This window comes from Sparus aurata, chromosome 13 (assembly GCF_900880675.1).
Source record: "Sparus aurata chromosome 13, fSpaAur1.1, whole genome shotgun sequence".
Classification (NCBI taxonomy): domain Eukaryota; kingdom Metazoa; phylum Chordata; class Actinopteri; order Spariformes; family Sparidae; genus Sparus; species Sparus aurata.
In genome coordinates this window covers 33,869,106-33,881,410 of record NC_044199.1, presented here as the reverse complement: position 1 = coordinate 33,881,410, position 12,305 = coordinate 33,869,106, and the positions used below count along the sequence as shown (strand labels likewise).

Below are 12,305 nucleotides of genomic sequence, written 5' to 3'. Positions count from 1 at the left end.
CTTCATCTGGTCATCCGTCAGCAGTTTGTCTCCTTGGTCGATACAATGTGTTTAAGTGATGTGATTTAATAAACACCTTGAAGTGATGAAACTGTAGATTGACATTAGAATACAAGAAAAAAAGATCACATGTAAAACTCAAGTCCTGGTGATCAAGTCCCAGGTCACGACTTCAAAAACCAGAGCCAGGTCAAGACCATCATTTCCCAAAGTGAGTCATAAGAAAAGTCCACAGTCAAAACCAACAAGTCAAAACCAACAAGCTTCACTAATCAAGGCCCCAAGATAAGACCAACAAGCTCCAGGTCAAGTGTATGAAGACCCAAGACTAACAGGTCCCTGGTCAAGTCCCACGGGAAGTCAAACAAGTCCACAGTCAAAACCAACAAGTCTCATCAGGCGCCAAGACATTCTAGCTCCAAGTCAAGACGGTAAAGACCAGAGTGAAGTCAAGTCAAGACCAATAAGTCTGAAGACAACTTACTGCTCAAGTCCACAGTCAAAACCAACAAGTCCCACCAATCAAAGCCCCAAAGAAAGACCAACAAACAAGCTCCAGGTCAAGTGTATAGAGACCCAAGACTAACAAGTCCCTAGTCAAGTCCCACGATCAGACCAACAAGACCAACAAGACCAAAGTCAAGACTAGAAAAAACTGAGTCAAGTCCCAATTCAGACTTACAAGTCAAAAAAGTCATATCCTCATCAAACATCAAAACTCAAGACCAACATCAAGACCACGTCATCATGAAACTGGCTCTAGTCAAAAGCCCAACAAGTCCCGAGTCAAATCTTAAGTGATCACCAAAAGTCTCAACTCAAGACCAACAAGTGTCAAGTAAAGAGCAACAACTCCTGAGACAAGTCCTGAGTCATCACCTTAATGGTTCTGGTCAAGACCAGCAAGTCCAAGTCTACATCGAAGTCAAGCCCAACAAGTCCGGAGTGAACGCCACGTTTCTCAAGTCAACATGTCAAGACGAAGTTAATATGTAAATACTGAAGTCCGACTCCACCGTTAGAAACAAACTTTAGGTAAAATATAAAAACATTTTTATTCTTTTAGCCTCTGCAGGTGAAAACGTTTCTCTTCTGCAGGTGATTCATCAGCGACAGCAGCTGTGATGTTGTAACGTCTTTCTGTTGGCACCAGTTTCACCTTATAAGGTTTCCCCCTAAAAATCGTTCCTTCCTGTCTGCTGCACCCCTCCCTCCAACCACGTCCTGTGTTTCTGCGCAGCCAACAAACTGCTGACGCTGATTGGTCAAAAGATAAGCTGAGATACACCTAATTGGAGGATTGTATATAAATCTAATATTACAGAGATATTGTACTTTATTTTGTTTGTCTGTCATCTGTAGAGAACTTTAAAAAACTTTCTTTGCCTGTAAGTGGAAATTTGCTCCATTCAAAACCTCACTTAAAAAACTGTTGTTTTAGCGGCAGTGTTTCTCTCTGCTCCTGTCCACATATTCACCACAGCAGTCAGAGTGTCTCTTCGGTTATGCAACTGGTATTAAGTTGGTAAAACTCAGAAGTGAAGAAACACAAAAGAAGAAACGAAAGAAGAAATTTTCTCCACTCGAGTGACTCAACTTCCCCTCAGAGCGAGAGTCGTGCTGCAGGGCAACAACAGGCTGCAGGTTCCTCTTCATCCAAATTATCTGAAATATCTGAAAACCACACAACGCTGCCTGATAATGCCACCAACTACAGCCACGCAGGGGGTGGACAAAATAACAGAAACACCTGAGCTGTGTGATTAAAGCTGAAGATGATGAAGTCTGTCAGAGATTCAACCTGAACTCTGTCGTCAGACTCTGAGATGTTTGTTGTGCTGTTGAGCAACTATTCTGTTGTAACCGCTGCAATGCATTCTGGTCCACAGGACATCAGACCTCTAATCCAGAACCAGAATTGTCCTTTGATTTTAAATGTCAAGGAGAAATTTGATAAACCACAAACCCCAATAATCTTTGTTTTATTCTCTCATAAATAATATGAACCTGCAGAGATTCATTCTCACATTGTAACTTGATGTTGATGGTTTAGTTGATTTTATGACTTTCTTAGACTTAGACAACTTTATTAATCCTTTTGGGAGGTTCCCTCAAGGAAAATTAAGCTCCATGTCACACACAGGACTGTTACACACATATAGAGGATCAAGAAAGAAAAGACACCAAAGTACCCGACACACATATAAAGATATAAAACCAAAAATAATATACTATATATAGACATATGTATATAGTAAATACAACATATTAATATAAATATCTATCTATCTATCTATATATATAAATAATGGTAATGGTAATAATATAAATGTGGTTCACGATAAAAACTCAGTCCTGCGATGAGCTGGCGACTCGTCCAGGGTGTACCCTGGCCTACGCCCATAGAGTAAGACTGGATTTGGCCCCAGTAAGCCCCGCAACCCCCCTTAGGGGGGAAAAAAGCGGCAACATCCCGCGACCCTCATGGATAAGCGGAAAGAAAACGGAACGGAACGGAACGGAACGGAACGGATAAAAACTCTGAGCAACAGTAACGGTTTAATTTTCATTAACGTTTCTCTTATTTCAGTAAAAGCTGAAGATTTAAGTATCTGAGTGTCAACAAAATGAACAGAAATCAGTCGTGAGATTTAAAACTGGAGCTGACCGATACTGGATTCTGTGGGGCTGATACCGATACCAACACTGGTTCTGAACCAATTTATCATCCAATATTACTTTATACACAAACATTTTCACAACAATCCTTCAAACATGTTTATCAACACGGGAGACAAAGATGCTCATGAGGCCGAATATCTTACAGTTTAACAATAAACTTTACTGTCAGAGTGAAATGAAACAATAAACTAAACTTATTAATTTAATAATAATAAATCCACTCAAGCACACTTTCAGCATTATGTTCTTCTGTATACCAAACAATATATTGTTTATTTAAACACAACAGTTCAGAAAATATTTAACAATTGCGAGTTGTGGTAGTTAGCTGAAACATGGAGAACCTGATATGAACCTTTTTAATTAATCTAATTAACAGTTAGCATTAGCAAATTCATTAGCATTTAGCATGCTAACATGCTCAATTGTCATTTTGAGCATGGTGATGTTAGCATTTAGTTCAGAGCGATTTTACATGATTTTGTTATTAACACTGAGTCGACGCCTTTAAAGGAACACTCTGTAGTTTTTTAACGAGAAGAGAAAGATCTTCATCCTAAACAACCTAAATAATCAAACTCTTTGTTTTCATGACTGAATGAACTAAATTCAAGTTCAACACAACTTATACTGTTCTACTTTGTTTCATTGTGGCGGACCCTGCCACCTTTCCAGCTTCAGACAGTAATCTGGGACCTTATCTTCCTCTGAGAACAGCTGGTTTATTCACTTATGGTGAAAACAAATATATTGTTATTGCCTCGTTAATATTGCAAATATGCTAATTCTGTATAATGCTCCTTTAAATGCAGCATCACTGGGCTGCTAGCTGTTTGTGGCTTCTTGTTGTTGTTCACTGTTTGTTTATATCACACAGTCGTGTTAATGCTTCCTAATTCCCATCATTGTCTTCAGTTTGTATGTTTTCAATAACTGAAATCACACTGTATAAATCAAGGTGAGGCCTCAGAACGAGCAGCAGACGGAGAGCAATGATCAACATGAGAACCTGATCTGCTCTCTCTCTCTCTCTCTCTCACTATGTGTCTGTAGTGACTCTCGTTCTATATTTAACCTGCAGGCCAACGACTCGCTCACACATACTCGACATAGACGAGGCCGCTGACAGACGACGAGCAGGATGGAGGTAAAGCTCCTCTAAAGTTTAACTCTCTGCTCAGTTTGCATGTGTGTGTCTGAATGTGTGTGTGTGAATGTGTGTGTCTGAATGTGTGTGAATGTGTGTGAGAATGTATGTGTGAATGTGTGGTTGTGTGTTTGTTGTTGGTCTAAGTTTTGTTGAAGTTTGGAAAAAAGCCAAACAAACCGAGGAGTGAAGCTGCTGTCTTCATGACTTTCACCAGATTTTTAGTTCAGCTTCCAAAAACATTCTGTGTGTTTGTTTGTTTGTTTGTTTTTTTGTTTGTTTGTCCCTGATTATGTTTTGCTTGTGATACAATAATAAATCTGAAGTCGGTTAACGACTGCACGTTTTCATCAGCGTGGTGCTTGCGGTCCTCGACGTGTCGGAAGGTTAATACTTTATAACTGCAGCACTCTGTTTTTTTTTTGCAGTTTGAAACTACAGATTTAGTTAAATTTCTTAAAAAGTAAAATAAAAACTTTTATCACAAACTAAATGCATTTCAGAAATGTTTTCTTTATTTAGCAGCTTCAATATTTGGTTTAAAAATATTTGTTCACTCGTGTGTGTCGACGAGATATCAGATTCATCAGAAGATCGCGTTTCCCTCTTTTAAATTCCACGTGAGCGCCATCGAAAGCCGGATGTCAGAGCTTTCCGACAGCACTTGAACGCAGCACATTTTTGTGATCAGAGCACATTTGATAAAACATGAAAACACATCAGGGAACCGATTCTGATTGGAAGATACAATAAGTAAAAGATCTCTTTTGAACTATTTGTGAAATATTCTAACTGATTTATTTTTTTGTTACGTGTGTGTGTGTGTGTGTGTGCACACGTGTGTGTGTGTGTGTGTCACTGACCTGGAGGTTACTGCAGGTCAGTGACGGCACATTAATTCAGATCCTGCACAGTTTTAACATGATGATAATATTCTGCATCATGATTATTTAAAGAAACAGTGTTGACACGATACTGGGGTTTCTAGTTTCTCAATTTTGTTGGTTGTTTTGTTTACTGGTTGGTTGTTTTGTTTACTGGTTGGTTGTTTTGTTTACTGGTTGGTTGTTTTGCGTACTGGTTGGTTGTTTTGTTTACTGGTTGGTTGTTTTGCGTACTGGTTGGTTGTTTTGTTTACTGGTTGGTTGTTTTGCGTACTGGTTGGTTGTTTTGTTTACTGGTTGGTTGTTTTGTTTACTGGTTTGTTGTTTGGCGTACTGGTTGATTGTTTTGTTTACTGGTTTGTTGTTTTGCATACTGGTTTGTTGTTTGGCGTACTGGTTGATTGTTTTGTTTACTGGTTGGTCGTTTGGTTGGTCAGCAAGTTCAAAGAGAAACTACTTTACAGACTTCCATGAAACTTGGATGGAGGATGGGTCTTGGCCCAGAACAGAATAGAACCCACTAACTTTTGGTTCTGATCCTGATAAAGGGATGAGTCCAAGAATCTTCCCTCACTTTGTGCAACATTGCTAGATGCTAGAAGTTTTACCCAAATTTTGTTAGGTTCTCGGGGTATAAATCATGATGATGTGTAGGTTGCTGGTATCTCTGAGTGAGAACAATTATATCTTTTGAAAAAACTGTCAACTTATTGTCCTGCTAGCATCTGAACTGCACTTGTTTATTTTCCCTTTGCAATATAATTGAACAAAAGGTAAAGAGAGAATTCAGTGAGTGGCCATGATGAGCGTGGCTGGCTAGCAAGTTAGCAGCTAGCTCAACAACCCTAACCCTAGCAAAAAGGGCTGATCATACGTTTCATATTGAACAGGATGAATGGCAGCTATTCTTAGTTTAAAAAACACCAGGACACACACACACACACACACACACACACACGCAAACACACACACACACAAAGAGGAAGTGGTTTAACGGTTGTATTTTCTTCACTTTCTGCCTTCAGTTTATAGGTTGAGTATACGCTGTGGAAAGAATGAGCAAGGCTGTGTGTGTGTGTGTGTGTGTGTGTGTGTGTGTGTGTGTGTGTGTGTGTGTGTGTGTAGGTGTGTGTGTGTGTGTCTCCTCCGGGCGATGTGATTTCATTATCTGTTGAATGTCAGCAATGTGAGACCTTCAGCTGAAATGGACGTGGATCAACCCCACGTCAACAGCTGTGTGTGTGTGTGTGGGTGTGTGTGTGTGTGTGTGTGTGTGTGTGTGTGTGGGTGTGTGTGTGTGTGTGTGTGTGGTTGTCCGGTCCTTTAATAGGGTCGTACTCTCGTTCTGTGTTTGAAGCTGCTGAGATTTTCTGTTTGCAAATTAAGAAACTATTTCAGGTCTGATTCACATGTCACAGTTTGAATTGGTGGGAAGCCAGTGAAGGACTGTGAACGCACCACAGTGTCCACGTGGCTGCAGCTAACAAGGACAGCTACTGAAACATAAGTAACAGCAAAACAAAGTCAATGCATATCATGAGCCTGTGACACAAAACTTCTATAAAGTCACTGAATCAATAATATCTCCAAATATGTGGTCTGGGGTTAAACGCTTGATTGCAAAATGAGCAAATTAATTATCAAACAATCTGTTAAATGGTTCTGGAATACAGGAAATTATGACATCTAGTCTATTAAAAGAGAAGTCATCACATACATGAGACAGCTCTGTGCTACAGGTCGAATAAATCCTTGTGTAACATTACGGTAGCTGCAAACCAGAAGCTACAGCAGCTACACAAGGTTAGCGTTAGCGCCATCAAAACACAGCGAGATCTGTCTTCTATCAGCCCGGAGCTGTTTGAGTGACAGGTGATGAAACAGCAGCAGTTATCTGTCTCTGAGGACCAACACTGACAACAAGGAGGATCCAAAAATACAACTAATTAATCTTTTTAAGGATACACAGAGATTAAGACAGCGACACCAACAGCTAGCATCATCACTGTCAGATTGACTGTGGTTGTTAGCATTATACAGGTGTAGCCTAGCTTAGCTCAAAGACTGGGAGCAGGGGAAGGTGCTAGATTATCTCAATCAAAACAGAAAAGAATACATTTTCCAACAACATGATTTATAAGTTGTATATGATTCAACCTGTGTGGAATCAAACTGTAAAATTGAGACACTGTGGTTTAGCAGCAATTAGCACTGGAGCTATGTGCACCATCAGCTCGGAGGTCCTGACCTCTTGGCAGGTTGTTAAGTCTGAACCCTCAGATCATAATGTGGCTCAGCGTTGAATAATCCTAAACTCATTTACATTCACCACAAACCAGCAGACACGCAGCAGCTGTAGAGCCGCCGCGACGTCCTGCAGGAAAGATGCACAAAGTAAATCCACGTTTATTCTCCCGTCTCTGCATGTGGTCGAACTGAAGAGGTCAGAAACATGTGTGGCATGTTGTCATGATGCCTCTGAGCCGACTCTCTAATGAGCAGCTGCCTTCCTGATGACAACACTCACATTTCCTTCCTAACATGGTCACAACGCTGCTGACACGCCACCACAGACAGGAAGTACTTTATGTCTTTCAGATGAATATTTAGGATTGAGTGTTGAGAAATTCAGCACGAGTCACAACTTAGAAATGTAAAAAGGAGCAGCTGTATGTGTCATCTTTGATCTCATGGCTTGATAATATTAGCACCTGTCTACCTGTCTCGTTACCTTACATCCTTTCCTTCTTTCCTTCCCTCAGGAGGAGGCTCCATCCCGGCGCTCTGTGGCTGAACTCGCAGGAAGATTCAAAGGCTCGGCTGCTCCACACGATGCTGCTGGACAGGAAACGGTGAGAAGAGACTGATGAGAGTCGCTCAACTCAGTGAAGACGTGCAGAATGACAAAGAGACGCAAAACAAACACAGAGACACTTAAAGTGACTGCAACAAGACATAAAATGAACACAAAGATGCAAAATAACTGCAAGAGACCACCAAGAGACACAAACAACTACAAATAGACAAAAAATGACTGCAAACATGCAAAACAAGGGTGAGGAAACATAAAACGGCTAGAGACTTCAAAATCAACTTCAAAAAGGCACAAAACAACGTTAAAGAGATGCAAAACAAACACAGAGACACTTAAAATAACTATAAATGGAAACAAAATGACAACAAAAAGACCAGAATGACCACAAAGATGCAAAATAACTGTAAAGTCAATAAATAAACAACTACCAAGAGAAACAAAACGACACAAAATGACCGCAAAGATGCAAAACGAGGGCCCTCACACACAAAGCGACCCCAAAGAGACAAAACCGATTGTGTTAACTGCTGCTGATTCAAGACTTTGACCGAGCGGAGGAGGTCGTCTACATGTCTGCTGTTTGGCTGAAAGACATCTGGAGTTACAAACAGCAGCTGCTTATTGAAACTTTCACATCAGAATATTTAATGTTGATCATCGCGACTGAAGTGACTGACGCGTCGCAGCGTCCCTGAACACATCTCAGGCTGGTGTCAGTGTGTGAAGAAGAAGACAACAGGAAGTGAGCGTCACGTTTCCTTCTGACACGTTTCTCTTCCTGGTGTCTTAACGTTGAGATTCAGCCTGTGAAACTACAATTATCACTTCACTTCTAACTATTCTAACATCTGTTTGTAAGAGAATATGAATAATGCAGGTATCTAATCACCTGGCTCACCTGTTCAGTGATGCTCACAGCTTTCATTCTGTGTGAAAGCAGTTTTCTAAATTTTAATTTTAATTCTCATTCTTGATCTTGATGACTGAGGTTTGTTTTTCTCTTTTCACTGAAGACTGAAGCTGAGCAAATGTTACTAAATCTGACGTTAACGTACTGGAAGTTAAAGGTTTGTTTGTTTGTTTGTTTACCAGGCGAAGCCGGTCAGACGTCGACCTCCTCGCTCCTTACAGCTCCCCAAACCCTCCGCAGACGACCAGGAGGTGAGAGAGCGATGATGTCACTCTCTAATGAACAAATCAGAACATTTAAATTAAACAAACAATAAAATACATGCATAATGAATAATTGTGTGTGTGTGTGTGTGTGTGTGTGTGTGTGTGTGTGTGTGTGTGTGTGTGTGTGTGTGTGTGTGTGTGTGTGTGTGTGTCAGCAGCCTGCAGGTGTCACCTCTCCTCTACCTACCAAAGCCAAGAGGAACTCAGCGCTGATCGAGAAGCTCCAGGTGAGTCCAGGTGGTCTCTGCTGCCCTCTGCTGGTGTGGACAGAGAGCTGCACTGTGACATCACTGTGACATCACTCTCTCTCTCTCTATAGGCCAACCTCGCTCTCTCCCCCGCGGCCCTGCTGCCCTCTCCTAAGAGCCCGGGCTTCAGGCTGCTGCCTCCCTCCTTCCCCCCGGCCTCCCCCGGCTCCGGCCCTGTCACCGCGGTAACCACCTCGTCCTCGGGGACCCCCACCAGCCCCTTCGCAGTGTCTCCGCTAACTGAGCAGGAAGGCCCCGCCTCCTTTGAAGCCCCTCCCACTGTGGAGGAGGGGTCCATCCTGTCGAACGCCAACGTCAAGGTGAGTCAGAGAGTTAAAGGTTGTTGCTGTGTCGAATCCAGCGTTCTCATTGGTTTACGTCATGTGATGAACTTCATGCAGACACCTGAGTGACGACCTGTTTTTATCTCCTGATGTTATGACCTGAAAACTGCTTAATTATTGTTAGCTTGTTTTTTGCCAGAGTAATCCGATACTTTCATTCATTCAAGAAAAATATTTAAAAAAATAATAAATTCACTTTGTCAAGTTTCACACCAATAAAAAAGGTTTGTCCTCCACAAAGACACTTTTATAATGTGCAAAACAAATGAAAACGTTTCTTCCTAAACGTGTTAAATTTTCTACTTAATTTCACGAAAGAAAAAAAAATATTTCAAAACAAAAATAAAATTTCACACAAGAACAAAGTTTCTACTAAATAACACATAAAAAAGTTTTTTCATGAAAATAAAAATAAAATTTTCCCCAAATTTTTTTTACGAAGACAATTTTTACATGACAGAAAAAAATACAAAAGTTTTTTTAAAAAAATAAATTGGATTAACAAGAAATATTAATTTGCTTTCACATCTGAAATTTTTTTTTACTTGTTTTCATACAGGAGAAAAGGAAAATGGAAAGTTGAAAGTTTCTTCATTGAAAATAAAAAATAATTGATTTTCCTGAAACATTTTCTCTTCTGACAAAACATTTCTGACTATAAAAATCATTATGTCCACCAGGGCTTCTGTAGATTTGTGGGCGGACATCTTTGTAGTCCTTATTTTCAGGAGGAAGGTTCACACCAGTCCTGTGAACATGTGGTAACCAGGGGCGGAGCCAGAGGGGAGAGCAGGGTGCCCCCTTTCTTTAACTGTACTCGGTCTGTTCAAAGGTTTAGAAACCCTGAATCGTGTCATGAGCTCACCGTCTGTCTCTGCTCCCATTGGTCCTTCTCCAGGGCAGAGCTCGCCTCTCCATCCGGCGACGTCCTCCATCCCGCCGTCACAGGAAGTCCAGCAGCGGAGACGAGGTCGGCGTTGCCAACGAGGGAGGAGATCCGTCTCCGAATTCCCCAACCGAACCTGAGGACAAAACAAGAGAAGGAGACGGAGGAGGCGAGAAGGAGGGACGAGGAGAAGATCGAACTGACGAGATGAAGGACGACAAGACAGACGAGGGGAAGGACGACAAGACAGACGAGGGGAAGGACGACAAGACAGACGAGGGGAAGGACGACAAGACAGACGAGGGGAAAGACGACAAGACAGACGAGGGGAAGGACGACAAGACAAATCCTTCGTGTCCTGAGAAGAAGGAATCCAAAGAAGATCACTCAGAGACCAGCGTGGAGCCCAGACAGGAAGGAGAGAAGAAGAAGGAGGAGAACGGACCCGAAGGGGAGGAGAAGAAAAACTCTGAAGATTTGACTGAAGGAGCGACGAACACGGACGCCACAGAAGAAGAAAAGGCCGAGGTGACGACTCAGAAACGTCAGATTTATTCAGCACGAGGACGGAAGCTTCAGTTTGTTTCAGGTTTAACTGTGTTTTCTTTCTCCACAGGAGACGACGGGTCAGAGTTCAGTCCGATGAGTCATCAGACGAACAGCTGAGTCGGAGCGCTGCAGCCGTGTTGAGCCCCTGAGGTTCTGGGAGGGAGACCCTGCAGCAGCGAGGCCTGAAGGAAGAGGCCCGGGTGAGTCTGGACTCTGAACGGACCAACGCCACGAAACTCTGAGCTGCTGCCTGCCCACACCGTCTCTTTTCTCTGGAAGCGAAGAAACAGACTGAAACTCTCTTTAGTTTCCAGTTTGTCCTGTAAAGAATCGCTGATGTTATTCAACTGAAGGTCTTTAAATCAGAGCGACGCGATGAGAAGCTCCGGAAGCGACTAATGTGAACCTGTTTCTACTAATCAAAGCCTTTTTACACTGCAACGCCGGGTGTGTTCCTTTTGTAAGAAAATAATATTATTTTAATGTTTTTAATGAATGTTATCTCGCTGTTCGGTTCAGAGCTGTGACTGATGATGAGGATGATGATGATGATGATGATGATGAGGATGATGATGAAGATGATGATGTGTGATTTAGTATCCGTTGGTTTGTAAGAAGCTTTCTGTAAAGTGTCAACATGAAGTCATTTTGTATCTGTGTGTTCGCTGAGCTGCCAGAAGAGAAACCTGAAGCTTTATTCCAAAGATTCATTAAAAAATACTTTTTCACAAAAAACAACTCTGGAGCTTTTTGTTGTTATAAAACTGAACAAGGACTCAGGAGACGTCACATTGTGACTTCAGGTGTGAAGGTGATATTAAAATTCATATTTTGGCTACATTATGTTAATATCTTTAATTTCCTGTGTGTCTTCCGTTTTTATTCCTCGTGAGCAGCAGAGGAACAATTATTTACATGATTTACTTCAGTGAAAATACTAAAATTAATTAATTCATTACAAGTAAATGTTCTACATTCAAAAGTGTCTGTATTTAACTTTAAATACACAAAGTGGTTTTGTCCACAATAAACATGTCACATTTTACAAAAACACTAAACTGTAACAATTAGGGCTGTCAAAGTTAACTTAATAACGCAACATCGTCTTAACGCCGTTATTTTTTTTAAGGTGCGATTAACACTCGGTATAAAAAAAAAAAAAGCAAGGCGCATTGTTTGATTTACGGCCGTCGATGGCACCTGTAGTCGTGATCCAGAAGAATAAGAAAGGGAATCAGAAGAAGAAGAAGCAGGGTTGGCGTTCGGGAAAAACACGGTGGACTGAAAAGCGAAAGTGAAAGTAAATGGAGAAAGGACTTATGAATGATAAATTCACTTTCAAAACACGGCCAGATGGTTCGGCCCATAGGACAAAAGTTATCTGCACGTACTGTCGACGTGAAATGAGTTACCACTGAAGTACGTCGAGTCTCAGATATCATTTGCAGCCAAACACACAGCAGATGCAGAGAGCCCACCGCCCGGGGGACATCACCATGTTTTGGTACCATTTAGGATAAGAGGATATTTTTTGAGCCTTTTATTTTCCTGCATGATTTGAAGTGTTGAATAAA

At 41.4% G+C, this 12,305-nt stretch overlaps 1 protein-coding gene across 2 annotated transcripts; it reads left to right on the top strand.

The window, feature by feature from the left end:
- The first annotated feature begins 3,753 nt into the window (after positions 1-3,753).
- On the top strand, positions 3,754-11,459 carry dub (duboraya). 2 transcript variants are annotated; one of them, XM_030438156.1, is made up of 7 exons: positions 3,754-3,829; positions 7,476-7,565; positions 8,621-8,689; positions 8,863-8,931; positions 9,024-9,272; positions 10,195-10,710; positions 10,799-11,459. In XM_030438156.1, the coding sequence occupies exons 1-7, from the start codon at positions 3,824-3,826 to the stop codon at positions 10,826-10,828; spliced, it is 1,029 nt and encodes a 342-aa protein (XP_030294016.1). In that variant the 5' UTR covers positions 3,754-3,823; the 3' UTR covers positions 10,829-11,459. The 2 variants fall into 2 exon arrangements, with proteins under 2 accessions (XP_030294016.1, XP_030294015.1); XM_030438155.1 differs by having other exon boundaries at positions 8,860-8,931.
- The last annotated feature ends 846 nt before the right edge of the window (positions 11,460-12,305 follow it).

Coding starts and splice junctions, on each gene's coding strand:
- dub (XM_030438155.1), top strand. Junction 7,566..8,620: donor ATGCTGCTGGACAGGAAACG/GTGAGAAGAGAC, acceptor TTTGTTTACCAG/GCGAAGCCGGTCAGACGTCG. Junction 10,711..10,798: donor CAGAAGAAGAAAAGGCCGAG/GTGACGACTCAG, acceptor CTTTCTCCACAG/GAGACGACGGGTCAGAGTTC.